The sequence below is a fragment of the Cavia porcellus genome, unplaced genomic scaffold (genome assembly GCF_034190915.1).
Source record: "Cavia porcellus strain 051 isolate PalLab524CR breed Dunkin Hartley unplaced genomic scaffold, mCavPor4.1 scaffold_16, whole genome shotgun sequence".
In the NCBI taxonomy this organism is placed as follows: Eukaryota; Metazoa; Chordata; class Mammalia; order Rodentia; family Caviidae; genus Cavia; species Cavia porcellus.
In genome coordinates this window covers 31,848,924-31,864,515 of record NW_026947499.1, presented here as the reverse complement: position 1 = coordinate 31,864,515, position 15,592 = coordinate 31,848,924, and the positions used below count along the sequence as shown (strand labels likewise).

Sequence of the window (15,592 nt, the reverse complement as noted above, 5' to 3'; positions counted from 1 at the left end):
AACTGCTGCTTCAGGGGGCGGGCTAAAGAAGGCCGCTTCCGGGGGCCGACCCGTTGCTCCAACGACAGAGCTACTGGCCCGTGGTGCGCGGGGAGGGAGTTCCCGACGTGCTGCGCGTCGCCATGGCTTTGGTGGTGCGGCCGCGTGTGCCGCTGGCGCTGTGGATGCTGGTGTTGGTTCGGTCCAGCTTGGAAGCAGCGGACGGCGGGGGGTGGTGAGCGACGCAGGGCGGGCTGGAGCGTGGGACAGCATGGGGTTGAGAGTGAGCTGCGATGACCCAGTGTGCCTGCAGGCGGCAGACTTGGCCCGGGACAGACGTGGCTTTGGTGGAGGAGCGCTGCACCGTGGAGCGCAGATCCGATCTCACCTACACAGAATTCATACAGCAGTACGTGTGCCCCACCCCTTCCGCCCAAAGCTCAACGCGGCATCTCCTGACGCAAATGCCCTGACCCCTTCCCAATCTCCAGGATGCGTAAGGCCCATGGACATGCGCCACTGATCTGAACTCCACTCTGCCTTTCCCACAGCTATGCTTTCCTCAGGCCTGTCATCCTTCAGGGACTCACGGACAACTCGGTAGGTGCTGATGCTCCTTACGGGCATCTGGCTCTGCTTGTCCAGCCACTAAATCATCTCACGATCCCTGCAGAAGTTCCGGTCCCTGTGCTCTAGAGAGAGTCTGTTGACCACCTTTGGGGACAACGTGGTTCGGCTGAGCACTGCCAACACCTACTCTTACCAGAAAGGTAAGCTGTCCCACCTCTTAGGGCCTGCCTGGTTGCTGATAACCTTAAGACAGAACCAGCTGGTCCTGATCATGCTCTTTCCCACAGTGGACCTGCCCTTCCAGCAATATGTGGAGCAGCTGCTGTATCCTCAAGACCCTGCTTCTCTAGGCAACGGTGAGCCAGCCTTGGGTAGCAGTGGGGGTGGGGCACCTGGCATTCCCCAGGTGTCACTGCCCATTGTTTTTTGTTGACAGACACTCTGTACTTTTTTGGGGACAACAACTTCACGGAGTGGGCATCACTATTCCGACACTACTCCCCACCCCCATTTCATTTGCTGGGAACCACAGCCGCTTATAGCTTTGGAATCGCAGGTGGGACAGTTTTCCTCAGGACCAGGAGGTATGAGGGGGTCAGTACAGGTTAAATTTAGTCACTACGTCATCACCCCACAGGAGCTGGCTCTGGGGTCCCCTTCCACTGGCATGGGCCTGGGTTCTCTGAAGTGATCTACGGCCGTAAGGTCAGCATGTGGTGATGAGGCTTGGGACATGTTAACTGCAACATGTAAGAGTAACTTTACAATCCTTCCCCTAGCACTGGTTCCTTTACCCACCTGAAAAGATACCCAAGTTCCACCCCAACAAGACTACACTGACTTGGCTTCGGGATACATATCCAGCCCTGGCACCATCTGAAAAACCCCTGGAGTGTACCATTGAGGCTGGTGAGGTCAGTAGCTGGTAGGAGGGAGCCTGTCCAGGCTAAAAGGTCCCCGACTAAACTCTGTGCTCCCCTCCACTTCTCAGGTGCTGTATTTCCCTGACCGATGGTGGCATGCCACACTCAATCTTGACACCAGTGTCTTCATCTCCACCTTCCTTGGCTAGTCAGAACAGGCAGCTGGCAGGCACACACACACCAGGATGTCCCCATGTACTGGTCACAAACTTTATTACAGGAACAGTGGCAGGAGTGGCACCTTCAACCCAACCCACCCCCATCTGCTTTTCCGGCCCAGAAAAAAGATGAAAAGGCTCACAGACCAGCAGAAGGCTATGTTGAGAGGGAAGCAGTCCAGGGCCCACCAGCAGAACTGATGGGGGCAGGCACATTGACAAAAATTATATACAGGAACTAGGGCTTCTGCCTCTGGACCCTACAGAGCCAAGGTATCAGGCAAGGTGAAGCAGTGGGCCTCAGTAGTCCTCCACCCAGCCATTCTCAGAGATGAATGCATCGATGACCTCCTTCATGGCCAGGTTGGGGATGAGCTGTTCCTGGGTCAAGGGGCTCCGTGTCACAGGGTCAAAGTGGCCCACACGCTGCAGTGACAACAAGGTCAGAGTGCTCTGTGTGCCAGTGTGTGCCTCCAGCCCTGGTTTTGAAGCTCATAAGCCCTTACCTGCAGATGCTCCTCAATGTCCTTACGGTCATAGGTGATGCCACTTGGTGTGATACAAGGTTCCCTCATCAGCTCGAAGCTGATCTTGCCACACAGATAGTCAGGAATATCTCGCTTCTATAGCACACAGGGACAGTGTAAGGGCCCAGGAAAGGAACTCTGCTTCACTTGCTACTTACAGCCTTCAGAGAAGATGCTCACCTTTCTCTTTTCATCTACCTGAGAGAAGAGCTCATCCATGTCTGCCATGTACTTGTCCTGCAAAGAATTGAATACTGTGTGTGGGCCACTTGAATATTCTTCATGCTTAAGAGACATACCAACATGAACCAGGGGCACTGTTATCATGTCACACATGGGGAAAGTCACATGTGAGTGAGGGCACCCTCAGTTACATGCACACACACACACAGACCCTCATGTGGGCCTAGGGCACCCTCACGTGCTTGGCCTCAATGCAGGCCTGCTGGGCTCGGATATGGCCATCATCCTCGTCACCCTCGTGATTTCGCTGACACTCTTCCAGCTCCCTGAGGATTGACCAGGAGCTAGTCAGAGGTGAACCTGGCCATGAGATCAGAGCCTACTCCCACCTCAAGCCTCTTCCCTGTCAGCTTCCTGTCTACCCATGTCAGCCTTTCAATAAACACTTGTGTTGGTGACTCAGCTTAACCTGAGAAAGAGTGGCCTGGTGGGGGAGGAGGCACACCTCTCACGCTCAGCAGTGATGAGCCTAGTGAGATAGGAGTGCAGCTCACTCTCCTGGTGGATGCGTCGCTCTTCAATGCTGTTCCAGCGCTTCTTCTTGGCAATGCGCAGAGCACTAGGGATGTCATCCCCAAAGTTAAGCCGCTGCTCTTTGGCCAGGCTGTAGGCTGAGAAAATGGAGTCATCAGGTCACACGAGCTGGTCCACCCTCCTGGCCCCAGGTCCCCTGTGACAAGACAACTTGTCAGTTCACCTCGCTGCAGATTGGCAATAGCCTCGTCATAATTCTCCATCTCTAGCTGGCACTGCCCCAGGAAGAAATGTGCCTTCACAGACTGTCCATCCAGTTCCAGGGCCCGCCGACAGTCAGCCAGTGCTTGTTCAGGCTGCTGCATCTTCAGGTAGCACAGAGCACGGTTGGTGTAGTATACAGCCACCAGGGGATTCCGGGTCTGGAGACCAAGGCCAGTGGTGTGAAGGTGTGGGCTCTGCCACTTCCTCTCACACCCAGGTGCCCAGATTCTGTCCCAGGTTGGCTCATAACTGGGATGAAGAACTAAAAGTTTCTCAGTTGTCAGCGCCGGAATGCTCGTTTGGCCCACCCTCAACTCCAGCTGATTTTGTAAGGAAACGTTCCTCAAACTTATATGGTTCTCAGCTTTGGACCTTGGGTCCTCAAGGGGCAGAGGTATCCCGCCTCCAGCCCAGCCAGCCCCAAGCATCTCATCGCCTCATCCCACCTGCCAGTGCCAGGGTGTTCTAGCACAGACTACAGAGCCGCGCCCAAGTGCCCGGAAAACAAGGTCGCTGCGAGCTTCCAGAGGCAGGATTGAGGAGAATCCCGGGCCCGCCCCCACCTCCCGGCACTCACGATGGCGCGGCCGTAGCAGGCCGCCGCCTCCGGGTACTTGCGACCCACGAAGAGCCGGTTGCCCTGTTCCTTGAGCTCCTGTGCGCTAGGGCTCTTCTCTGGGCTGCCGCCACCAGCACCCATTCGCGCGCTACCTTCCTTTTCCTCCTTGCCCTTCATGGCGCCGCACGGCACGGCCCGGGCTCTGTTCCCAGGGTCCGTGCCCGGCGGCCTTGCGCCCGCAGCCCGCGGAGCGACCCGCACGGCCCGGTCAGGCAATCCGCCACCGGAACTTCCGGCGCGAGGCGGGCCCGCGGGAGGTCACGTGTCTCGGGCGGGGCCCCGCGCCCTGAGAGCCCAAGGGTGGTGCATCGCAATTCCAGGCACTCACTGTGTCCCGCTCCCCTAGTCTGGCCCTGCCCTGCAGTGCTCCGGGACTCCATGCCGTGTGGACTTAGCTGCTGCCCGCTTGCTGAGGGGCTGCAAAGACCTGAGTCGCTGGGCCACCGTCTTGACACGCCACAGAAAGGTCATGCGGGAGTTCGCGGTCGTATTTGGGCGGCTGGACGCCGTGGACCGCTGGTAGGGCATCGAGGACAAGGCGGATAACCAAGGCAGAGGAGTCCACGACCTGAACCACCCTCATTATCGGGAGGAGCTGCCCACAGTCATTTGGTGTAGGGCGGAGAAGCGCATGATTTGGGAGAATTTGCAGTGACTGGTGGTGGGGAAACTGAGAGGGGAGGGACTATGGAGATCCACGTGGGACACGTGGGCGAGGCTTCGCCTGGGGGCGTGGCCACATGAAGGAGCGGGGCTCTGACGGACAAGCTTCCCTAGGAGGTCCAAGTCCAGCACTCAGGCCTCCTGACCCGTAGAGTGGTCAAGTACGGCTGCATTGCAGCAGCTGGTGGTTGTCAACACACACACCTCTCCCGAGCTGGTGGTACCATGTTTGGCCACCACCTTCCTCCTGCCATTCCTGTGAATTACAGTCACAAAGCTGTGCCTCCTCTGAGGCATGGGCCCCCGACACTGCCTCTGTTGAGCCGGGGCACGAATTGGGCTCTGTTGTCTTTGCCTATGAGGTGGGCACATGGTGTGTCACAGGAGCCTGGGCAGCTGCTCCAGGATGTTGTCACAAGAGCTTCTCTTTTTTTTTTTTTTTTTTGTCTTTTTCATTTTTATCAGTACCGGGGATCGATTGCAAGCACCTGCTTGCAAGGCAGGTGCTTATGCCACTGAGCTAAATCCCCAGCCCAAGAGCTTCTCTTTCAATGTCTACTGCTGTCATGAGAGTTGGAATTCTGGAGCTCAGCTTTCCTGTCCAATGAGACAGTGGCTGTAGTGCCTGGCCTGCTAAAACTGCAGTATATTCCCATGCACTACCTACTGTACCTGCACAAGGCACAAGAGGTGTTCCAGCCCAAAGTAAATGGACTGCTGGTGGGCTTGGAGTACATCCAAGATCCCAGTCAGGGTGGAGTGAGTGGCTGGTGCCTTTGGGCCCCTACTCCCTGGGTCCCTTCCCAACCAGAGCCCATCAGAGCCATGGACCTGTCACCTTGTGGAAAGTTTTGTGGAGCTGGGCCATGAGACAGTAGCTGTGCCTAGATGTGCTGCCTGACCTTTGCACTAGCATGGTTGCTCATAAGGATGCAAGGCAGGTCAAAAAGCACAGGACTCAGACCAAATGAACTTGGCTGTGGCCTAAGGCCTGGCTGTTCATTTGCCATGAGACATCACAATGCAGGTTTCTTGAAAGCAGGCTGGATGAATAAGAGGCTTAGTGCCCCCAGAATTCAATAAAAGCTTGCTGAACTCAGCCTGACCAGGACCCCAGTCCCTCCCCTGGTACTCTAGGTCCTACATAAACACAGGGCCTCTGGCCTTCCAACTATTCCAGCACTGTTAAATAACTCTAGCATCTCCTGCCAGGTACACAGGGTCAAGGGGTATTAAGTCCAAGTCCTCTTCATGTGTAGGAGCATCCCTTGCTGTCTTGTTAGCAGGGTGAGAGTAGTTAAGCCTCCAGAGCCCCAGGATAAGTACCTAGTGCAGTGTAAAATATTTATTTATTCTCCAAAAAGGCTCAGACTGCAAATCCTGGGGGAGGAGTGGGCAGGATTAGGTCTGCTCTGGGACCACCTTTGGGGACCTCCCCCCAGGCCTGGGAGGGGAAACCCAGGGATGGAGTGAGGCTCAGCCTCAGCTGGTAGACTACTAGGTCCACCTGCTGCTGCAGGGTAAAGCAGCCTTGAGATGTCCACTTATGGAGGGCAGGTGTGCAGACCTGCCTGGTGGCTGGACACCACATGCCCATTTGGCCCTTGGGAGTAGGTCAGGGCGGTGGGGGGATGTGGGCACCCAGCAGGTCATAGGCGAAGACGTTCCAGAAGATAGCGAAGAGCAGGAAGGTGCCGTAGGCAAGCAGCACCACCCACCAGCCACACTGGTCCTGCAGACGCTCCTCATAACTGCGCAGGATGGTGAGGCCCATGCTCACCCCCACCACCGCACCTGCCAGGTGCGCCATGAAGCTGGGCTGTGGGCCTGAGGCAGGCAGTGGTGGGGAGAAGCGCAGCCACACAGCCCGGCCCACCTCGGAGCTCACTGCAGAAGGAGCAACAGGTGGGAGGTGCCCAGTCTGCAGGCTGAGGGCCCCCAGCCCCCACCCAGCCCCCTACTCACTGCACACCAGGGCCAGCACCATCCTCAGCAGCTTGTAGGGACATCTCATCCCAGCCCAGTTCTGAGGAGGGCATGCAGACAGAAAGACCATGAGGTGGGCCAGGTGGTCCCCTTCCCACACCCCACCAGACAGCCCAGTTACCATGACAACGTTGGCCAAATGTGCTGAGCACAGGGCATAGACCCCGCCAGAGCCCCCCACTACAGGGGCACGCATGTCGGTGATGGAGACAGTCAAGGAGCCTGCATGAGCAGAGGCAGGGGTGAGGGCTCAGCCAGCCAGCGAGGTCAACAGGGGGCCCATGCCCACCTCACCTGCCAGCACTCCTGCCAGGTAGAGCAGACTGATGCGGAGTAAGCCATGCACCATCTCCAAGGGCACCCCGATCATCAGCTGCAGGAGAGCATTGAACCCCAGCTGCTCCAGCCTGGCCACGTGGGGACAAATAAGCAGGAGGGGTAGGGTGAGCAGGATGGCCTGCCCTCAAACTACTTCATGCTTCCTCTCCCCCAGGCTGAGCCTTCTTTATTGAAGGGGCAGAGTGCTGAGGGTGCTCACCATCTGGCTCCCCACTCACCCAACATGCATGAACATATAGGTGAGGAAGCGCCATGCTCGGGCACGGTGCCCAGGGTGGTATACAAGGGGGCTCTTCATGTACTCAGGGTGGTAGGTTTGCAGCACCCACTTGTTGAGGCGGGCCCCGTAACACAGGAACACAACAATCTGCAGACACAGTATAGTTGGTCAGAGACAGGGATTTTTAAGGCTCACGGGGTGGCGGGTGGGCAGCCCACCTGGGCAAGAGTGACTGAGGCCATGAACACGGGGGGCGGGCAGCTGCGGTGCCTGTAGAAGTACCAGCGGCGGTCCACCTCACAGGGCAGGATCTCATAGGCCACATAGCGCACAAACCGCTTGTAGACACCCAGCCCTGGCTCATCCAGCAGCCCATCTCGGGGCAGCGCCCGTTGTCCATTAGCGATGGCCCGCTTGAAGCTACTGGAACGCTTGCTGCTGATCTGGGGGGCAGGGGCCTGAGTGTGGGCCACAGTGTCATTCAAATGGCACCCCTACCCTTGTGGGTTGGAGGGCCTGCCCACACCCACAAACCCTCCCCAGGGACAGGCCACCTCTGCCCACCCTATTTTGACTAGGGTGCTGTGCCTAGCCAGGCCTAGGCCCCGCCCCTATTTGCCCACCCACCATGGCACTGACCAGGTCCACCAGCTCTTGGTAGCAGATCTGGCCCCGCTCGTTGCTCTGGGCCAAGGCCACCAGCATGTCCAGCTTGGCTGGGTCCAGGGGCAGCTCATGGCTGTGCACCAGACCAGCAAAGGTGTCCGCACCAATGAAGCCTGTGTTCTCAGGGTCCAGCTGCTGCGGTGGAGGAGCCGCAGGCCAGTGGCTGAGGGGTGCCTCGGATTGGCAGGCTGGTTCCTGGGATCCTGGCTGGTCACAGATCTTAGGCCTGCCGCTCCTGAGTTCCCCAGGGTATCCCCCACCCTACCTCATGCTCCACCCGCCAGTTCTGAAAAGAGTGGGCCCCTCAGAGAACGCCCACCCTCCCACCCTACTTTCCTTCAAGGCCGACCAGCAGTTTTCTGGTCTAGGCATAGGGCCACAAGGCGTGTTGGGAAGGGGCTTAGGAGCCACCATCGCCCCCGCCCCGCTTGCATCAGGCGGGCCCCCTACCCTGGGTTCCGTGACGGAAAGCGCTGCTTCTACCCTACGCACCTGCTCCTGGATGAGCTGCAGCAGAGAGCTTCTGTCCATAGAGCCGGGCCGCGGGCCGGGGTCGGCCGAGGCCGGGAGGGGCTGCTCTGCGGAAAGCTCCGCTCCGCCCCGGCCGGCCCGCTCTGCCTGCTCGGTTCAGCCCGCGCAGCTCTCGGACCGCGTCACGGAGCCGCGCACACGGCGCTCCTGCGCGCACGCGCCTCACACGTACACCCAAGGCAGCCACAGGACCACTCAGCGCACTGTCCCAGCTGAGTACCGCTCTCGAGCAGAGCGTTTCAGAAGCTCCTCCCACGAAGTTGCTACATCTAAAAACTTCTACTGCTGTGAGAGACCCTTCAGACTCCCTATCCAGTCTTCTCTGACTCGGGGCTCAGCACGAACACGAACGTCACCTCCAGGAAGCCTTCCCAGGACACCCTGCTGCCCATGACTCCCCAGACTGATTCTGTGGTATTATAATCCACCGTTTCTGCCCAGGGCTCAGGGCGCTCTGAAAGTGCCAGGGTGTGTTTTAGAGACACCTATCCCTATCCCTAGCACTGCTGCAAGGAGGCTCCATGCAAGCTCCAAGTCAGCTGGCAAAGGTTCCCAACACCTGCTCGTAACTGTGGCAAAGGTTCCCAACACCTGCTCGTAACTGTCCCCACAGCGTCCAAAACCAATTTATATGCCAAGCTAATCCTGCAGTCCCAGGGCCAGGAGCAGAGTACCTCTGAAGGAAGGAATACAGCAAGGATAAGTGATGCTGCTAGTAATGGTAGACAGACCCTCCAATCATGGGGATGGCAGACCAAAGGGATGCACAGAACAATGGCAAACCCTCCCTGGACCCTGCCTGCTGTCTCAGAGATACAATGGTGTCATCACAGATGGGGAGGGGGGATAAAGTAGACTATAACTAGCATCCTGCCCTGACCCAATATGGCCCCAGGCCCAAATCCAGATCCTTGAAATCAGTTATGACTGAGGGTATGTAGACAGTGCTGGGAGAAGTACAGACACTTGGGTTACTGAAGGGTATGTTGTGGACCATATTGGCCATGCTTTCCCCTTAGGCCAGGGTTCCAGTTATACTATTCCTGGCAGGTGATGACAACAGGTGGGTCTCAGAATGGCCCAGCTAGAGCTGGAGTATAGGGAGTATGCCATGGGGGCACATTCAGTCCTAGAGTCAGGTAGGAAGACCTTAGGCAGGGAAAGTTACATTACCAGAGAATGTACTGTCACCACACAGGGACTGTCACCCTGAAATTTCAAGACTGATGAATGCTGATGCTTCTGGACCACATCTAGGCATGACTGGACTTCCAAAGGCTACCTATCACACTGGCCTTGGGGACTGTGGAACAGGTGGCATACAGGGGTCAGGGGACATTTCTCGCCCATACCAAAATAAAGCATGTATCTTAGACTGACTCAGGAAAAACTGTCTTCAGAACCAGAAGTGGAAAAGACAGAAGTTTAATTTGGAAATCTGTCTTCTGTTGCCAGTGTGGCCATGGGCAAAGATTTTAACTGGACGGAATGGTAGGGGCTGCACTCAGTCTAGCCACTTCCTCTTCTGGCCACCTCCTGTGGCCCCTGGATACTCACTGACTACTGAGACAAAGAAAAAGGCAGGAAGACCTGAGAACCCCAGGGCTGGCCCCCCACTTCCTACCCATGACCCCAGTCTCCCACTCACAAGTGCCCAAAAGAGAGAGGCCATGTGGACAGTACACCTGCACCCTACCATCAGGCCAAGCCAGGTCACAGCCCAGCCTAGGGTAGTCTATCTTCAGAAGCAAAGACTGAGACAGACAGATGCTTGCTCCCCAAGCAGTGGTCCCACACCAGTGCCTTAGGGCTCTTGCTGTATGGGGCTGAAAACCCACACCACATGGGGTCCCATAGCAGGCTGTGCCACAGTTTCCATGGCCATCATCGGCTCTTCACCAGGACCCTGTAGAGTGAGAAGCTGAGAACTGCTGCCACAGCAGCTCCAACAGCTACCAGCATTCCCCGGAGCCAGAAGGAGGTGGGGTGCAGCTCTGTGTGAGCCAGATGTCTGCAGGAAAGAGGGGTACTCAGGGTTTGTGCCTGCACTCTTGCTGCTGTACCCCTCCACTTTGTCTCAGGTGGCCAGCAGAGGCCAGGCCACAGAATCCCAGCACAACCAGTAGCAGACACCAATAGCCCTGGGATAGGACAGGCCACCCTCCCCTGAGCTGTGGTGCAGACACCCACGGGAATGCAGCCATGGTGGCCAATCGGGTGAAGATATCAGTGTTTGGCAGGGCTTGGCCTTCACAAGAGAACAGGGCTGGGGCGGGTAGTCGGTGCCGGCGACAAAACTCAGCTGGTGACAGGCCTGGTGGGGAAACACCTTCAGGCAGGTCAGCCTTAGAGGAGACGAAGAGGCAGGGAGTCTGGCCGTCCATGTAATGGCGCTGTGGAGGATGGGCCGTGTGAAGGCTGAGCTGTCTGCCCCAACTCACAGCTGTGCTCTCCAACAAGACCCCAGCCCCAGCCTTGCCTTGTAGATGCTGGCACAGTACAGAAAGGAGGTGGGGTCACTGCCATCGAACATCAGGCAGGCAACATCACAGGCAGCATCAGGTGAGGTGGCCGGCAGGCTGTCTGTGCCCACTTCACACAGCTGGGAGAAATAGTGACCTTAGGAGGTGGTCCCAAGGACTGGGTCTCCCAGGGCTGCCCTGAGAAAGCTCCACAAGGAGGGTGTCCCAGCCCACCCTCAGGGTCAGTGTGTGGCTGGCACTCACGATCAGGTATTTCTCTTGCCCATTGATCTGTACTGTGTCAATGGCATAGACAGGAGAGTCCTGGGGGAATGGGCTGGTGTCCTGGTTTTGAGAGGCAGAAGGGAGACCATGATGCTCACTGGCCCTAATATTTCCAGAGTATACTTTCCTGTCCGACTCCCTCTTGGGGCACGGGGGTTTCTCCATGGGCACTCACCCCAAGGCTGTGGCCAAGGAAGGCTTGCAGAAAGGAAGACTTGCCCACTCCTTGGGCCCCCACCACCTTGCACATGAGGACATTCCGCTGTGTTTGACCCTTTTCTTGGTCTAGTCTCTTTTCACGGGTGACTGCAAGGGTGAACTCAGGTGAGGAAAGCTGCAGGGAGAGCTGAGCCCGAGACCCAAGGGGTAGCTGCCCACCTGTGATGGCCTGAGCCTGTGACTCCTGTTCACATAGGGTAGGGTAGCCCAGGTAGCCAAGGTGTTCAAGGCAATGTTGGACATCTAAGTAGGTTACCAGGCTGAAGGCAGGTGGGAGGCACAATGTCACAGTGAGGAATGTACAGGTGGACAGGTGTGGATGGGTATCCAGGGAATCACTTACGTCCACTGGCAGAGATACCCATGCAGAGTCAGTCGGCCTGAGTCAGTGCGAACAGTGTGTGAAAGCTCAGGGCCCCAGGGGGCTTCTGGGAACACACTGAAGAGGTTCTGCAGCTCCTCCATCGAGAGGGCACCATCACAGTCCTGGGAGCAGAGGGTGGACATGACGTGTGCTGGGAAGGTGGCAGGGGTTGGCAAGGGTGGCGGGGCTCACCTGGTCATGCTTCTCAAAGACCTGTTGCACAAACTGGTAGCCATGGTGGTTGAGCTCAGTGCTACAGCCAGGGGGCACGTGGAGCCTGCAAGGGACACCACACCCTTCTGGTTCCCAGGAAACCCTGTGCTTTGGGTTGGCACACCTCCTGATGTCACCCTGCTCATCCCATCTGTGCTGTCAAGCCTCCCAGGGTTCCTACAGCCCTTCATCCCACAGAGGTGGGAGCAGACAAGGAGGATAACATCAGTTTCTGTGGGAGGCCTGGCTGAGTCCCTTGGTCACAAGACCATCCCATATCAGAGCACTGACACAGGCCCTCAATTGGTACTATGTAGACAGCAAGGAGGTTGAGGCAGATCTGGACCAGAAAACCAGTGCAATAGAGTACATTCCTGGCTGCCAAGGGGTTCTTTGTTCCTAGAAGGGTGGATCTGACATCCCACGTACTACTCACGGTGGGAAGAGGTAGTCAGTGGTCAGCTCCAGCAAGTCACTGTAGCCAAAACGCCGTAGGATGGCCCATGTGGTTTCATGCCGGCCACGCTGGATGAAGAGTGTGTTCAAGAAGAGGAAGCCTGTGGGGAGCAGAGGAGGTAGTACCCAGCACAGCACAGCCCACTCCCCACAGAAGGGCCTGGGTGGGATAGCTGTCTCTCACCATCCAGGGTCAGCCGGTCATCCTGCACACCACCTGGCACATTCTTGCATACCACCCGCTTCACATCCTCCAAGGCTTGTGGGGCCAGGGGGTGGCCAAAGCAGGACTTCTACCTCCAAGAAGTTGCTTTAGATCAGCTAGCTGTCCTTGGCTGTCAGGTCATATCACTGAGAGTGATTGAGGCATGGGGGTAGGTACTATGGGGCAGGGTACACACCTGGAAAGCATTGAGCTCCTCATCACTGAGCGAGTTGTCCAAGTCCTGATCTGAGAGCCTGAAGATCCGAGTGAGGGCCTGGGCACACTTGGGCCTCAGCTGCAGGGACAGCAGCTCAGTGCTGTAGGTGACTTTTGCCTGGTCCACCCTGCACCCCCCACTCTGTTTATTCTCCTCACCCAATACCCACAAGTGCTCCACGGCAGAGTGTGAGGCTCTCACCTACTGCTCACCTGCTTTGTCTCAGGGTCATAGAGGGGGGCTGTAGGGTGCAGAACAGCCTTCTGGGCATAGTAGAACAACTCTGAGATGTTCCTCAAGTGCTTGGCTGAACACTTGGAAGAGTACAGGACAGGACAAAATCCAGGAGGCACCCAAAGAAAATAGAGGGATAGGGTCAGGCTTGCCACACACAGGTACCTGCTGAAAGGTCTCCACATTCCTGTCCTCACCCTGGCCCCTTCCTTCCTCCTTCCATGCTTTCCTCACATGCTCACCTCCACACAGGTCTCTATCTCAGGAAATTGGCTCATGATGGGCAACACAGCTTCCATGCTGCTCCCTGGCTGCAGGTCTGACTTGTTGCCCACCAGAATGATAGGCACCCTGGGGAGATGCTCATGGTCATTTGGGGTGGGGAGCTGGTAGCCCCTACTACCAACTCCCCAGGCCCTGCTTGTTACCTGGGCCCACTTCCAGTTCTGCCATTCACCAGTGGGATCCACTTGGTTCGGATCTGAAAGGTAAATGACACAAGGCTACCTACTCAGCCCACGGTGCCTGCCTGGAGCTTGCACCAGGCTCAAGGAAAGAAAAGGCTGAAGCCAAGTGGTGATCAAAGTTATAGCCACTAGAATAAAGCTGGTGGAAGAAAAGGAGATAGCACAGGACATGAGCTGATCTGAGCAGCTGTGAACCACCCCTCCACAAACAGACCGGGGTCCCAGACCCACAAGCAAACCTCTGCCCATTCCCCATGAGATTCTAGGGCCAGCGAAGGTCTAAACAGTTTAGATTGGTCATTCTAGGCTCTCTCTATGGAGCTAAGGGTCCAAGAAGACTGACCTCAATCAGAAGTATGGGGATCCCTAAGACAACAGTCACAGGACTGACCATAAAAGTGGGTAAGGATCCATTTGGACCACAAAGGTCCACTATATGCCATCTGGGTCTACAGTGAGGACAGGCTGCTGACTGACCCAGGTGCCAACAATAGGCACCTGGGACAGATGGGAAACCCCCACCTGCTCACCTTCTCAATGGTGGCCTCTTCAGACACATCATATACCACACACACCACATTTGCCTGTAGAGGAAACAGCGAGGCTCACAGTGACCAAAAGCTACTTCACATATTCAAAGGCTCCAGTATGTCCCAAGTGTGGACTCAAGGCCCAGGAAACCCACTATTTCTGGAACCTGCCCCAGCCAGATGCCTATAGGGCAAGTGATCCGCAGCATTGTCACACTGGGGACTGGAAGCCTCAGAGGATCACCCAAGCCCTGTGGTCCCAATGCAGCCACTAGATCCCTGCTTCATGGGTCTGGTCAATAGCTCCCAAGTGCTCAAGCCAGACATCATCTGGAGTAGAGGGATATAGGTAAAAAGGGACCCATCTATAGCCTCTACTTCTTAGTTTCACTTCACAACAAGCAACCAGAGACAGAGAACAGAGATGAGATAAGCCTACCCAGCCTGCCCATTGATGTCCTACGTTCATGACTAAGACAACAAATGCAGGGGGCCAGGGATTTAGCTCAGTGGCACAAGCGCTTGCCTGACAGGCTCGAGGTGGTGAGTTCAATCCTTGGTACCAAAAAAGATAAAAGAAAAAAAAAAAAAAAGACAACACATGCAGGTCACAGATGATCCTGCAAGGGCTGAGTCCTGGCATATACATCCATTATTATCATGTGAATCCCAGTTAAATATGACTCCCACCACAGCTTGGAGGTCCAGGGCAATGAATCAGAACAGAGACAGGACAAAAAGAGAGGTTCAAGGGGATACTATGAAAGACATGGGACTATTCTTCACAGACCCGAGGTCTCTTCTCTCCCTGAGTACTACTGAAGGGGATAGATTGGTCCTAGCTGTGGAAGGCTGTATTGTGGAAGTCATAACTACTACTGGGGGGTCAGAGTTCACCAAAGATTTATCTGGCTGTGGACAGCCCAGGAGCTTAATCCAGCTCCCCAGACAGGTAAAGCTGATTAGGCCGAGGTGGATGTGGATGAGAGCACTGAGCCATGCCTGGAATGTGTCGCACCTTGTGGATCTCATCCTGGAGCTCCTCATCCGTCTGCTCGGATTCTAAGAGGAAAGACAGACTGCTGCAGATCCTCTACAGGAAAGACAGGGGAGGTGGCCCATGGTCGGTGCGACTGCTACCTGAGTAGTCCACGATGTGGGTGGGCACCTTCTCTGGAGTGACATCTGCGGGGATGGTGATCTCCTCTGCTCGGGCTGGGACCTACAAGAGGTAAGAGGTGACCTGGTCCTAATCCTTAAGCCCTGGCGCTGAGACCCCGTTCCCCTACCCGGCTCTCAGCGCCCACGCACCTCCTCTGGGAACTCCTCGCCCACCAGTGACAGGATCAGCGACGTCTTCCCAACTTGGGCTGTGCAGGCGGGGCGGGGCGATGACACAGGGAGCATAAATTACAGCGTCCGGTCCACCCACCCCACGACCCGCCAGCGGCCAGGCACCTACCCTCACCCAGCAGTAGGATGCGCACGTCTCGCCTCATAGCTGTGCCTACTCCTGCCCCCCTGGGTCCTGACCCGACCTCAAACCTCGACCCCCGATTTGACCCCGCGAGTTCCCCGCCCCTCTCCTGTGTGCCCACACTTCCGGGATCTAGCCGAACTTGTATTTCCGGTCTTATCCGCGCAGCCGCACTAGGCGGGGGCGGTGCTACAGTGCTAGTGCAGGAGCACGCCCAATCTTGTTTGCCTTGCCGGTCTCTGTGGCGACTTACAGCTGCAGGTGAGCAGAAAAGGGATGGTTCGGGATTTGGAGCAGAAGG

At 56.6% G+C, this 15,592-nt stretch overlaps 4 protein-coding genes across 16 annotated transcripts; 1 reads left to right on the top strand and 3 right to left on the bottom strand.

Annotated features, from left to right (window-relative positions):
• The first annotated feature begins 26 nt into the window (after positions 1-26).
• On the top strand, positions 27-2,808 carry Jmjd8 (jumonji domain containing 8). The gene is made up of 9 exons (XM_003478079.5): positions 27-214; positions 293-388; positions 531-579; positions 653-749; positions 837-905; positions 986-1,105; positions 1,187-1,254; positions 1,329-1,463; positions 1,541-2,808. The coding sequence occupies exons 1-9, from the start codon at positions 123-125 to the stop codon at positions 1,619-1,621; spliced, it is 807 nt and encodes a 268-aa protein (XP_003478127.1). The 5' UTR covers positions 27-122; the 3' UTR covers positions 1,622-2,808.
• On the bottom strand, positions 1,669-4,002 carry Stub1 (STIP1 homology and U-box containing protein 1). 2 transcript variants are annotated; one of them, XM_005007356.4, is made up of 7 exons: positions 3,716-4,002; positions 3,098-3,296; positions 2,846-3,011; positions 2,579-2,666; positions 2,338-2,394; positions 2,137-2,253; positions 1,669-2,011 (listed from the first exon to the last, which is right to left on the bottom strand). In XM_005007356.4, the coding sequence occupies exons 1-7, from the start codon at positions 3,872-3,874 to the stop codon at positions 1,931-1,933; spliced, it is 867 nt and encodes a 288-aa protein (XP_005007413.1). In that variant the 5' UTR covers positions 3,875-4,002; the 3' UTR covers positions 1,669-1,930. The 2 variants fall into 2 exon arrangements, with proteins under 2 accessions (XP_005007413.1, XP_003478472.1); XM_003478424.5 differs by having other exon boundaries at positions 1,669-2,056; positions 3,716-4,000.
• A 1,748-nt stretch (positions 4,003-5,750) lies between these two features.
• On the bottom strand, positions 5,751-9,392 carry Rhbdl1 (rhomboid like 1). Of its 11 annotated transcripts, none has more exons than XM_005007350.3 (8): positions 8,124-9,392; positions 7,605-7,838; positions 7,184-7,423; positions 6,964-7,112; positions 6,701-6,813; positions 6,528-6,628; positions 6,386-6,446; positions 5,751-6,307 (listed from the first exon to the last, which is right to left on the bottom strand). In XM_005007350.3, the coding sequence occupies exons 1-8, from the start codon at positions 8,160-8,162 to the stop codon at positions 6,036-6,038; spliced, it is 1,209 nt and encodes a 402-aa protein (XP_005007407.1). In that variant the 5' UTR covers positions 8,163-9,392; the 3' UTR covers positions 5,751-6,035. The 11 variants fall into 11 exon arrangements, with proteins under 11 accessions (XP_005007407.1, XP_005007409.1, XP_005007408.1 ...); XM_005007352.3 differs by having other exon boundaries at positions 7,184-7,408; XM_005007351.3 differs by having other exon boundaries at positions 7,605-7,826.
• Positions 9,393-9,571: 179 nt separating this feature from the next.
• On the bottom strand, positions 9,572-15,431 carry Rhot2 (ras homolog family member T2). 2 transcript variants are annotated; one of them, XM_003478420.5, is made up of 19 exons: positions 15,277-15,431; positions 15,126-15,184; positions 14,955-15,036; positions 14,833-14,876; positions 13,815-13,868; positions 13,246-13,298; positions 13,060-13,168; positions 12,796-12,897; positions 12,563-12,661; positions 12,346-12,454; positions 12,142-12,262; positions 11,685-11,769; positions 11,472-11,614; positions 11,288-11,388; positions 11,085-11,215; positions 10,889-10,969; positions 10,642-10,764; positions 10,353-10,555; positions 9,572-10,173 (listed from the first exon to the last, which is right to left on the bottom strand). In XM_003478420.5, exons 1-19 carry the CDS (start codon positions 15,311-15,313, stop codon positions 10,047-10,049), a joined length of 1,863 nt encoding a protein of 620 aa, XP_003478468.3. In that variant the 5' UTR covers positions 15,314-15,431; the 3' UTR covers positions 9,572-10,046. The 2 variants fall into 2 exon arrangements, with proteins under 2 accessions (XP_003478468.3, XP_012997277.3); XM_013141823.3 differs by having other exon boundaries at positions 15,283-15,399.
• Between the last annotated feature and the right edge of the window lie 161 nt (positions 15,432-15,592).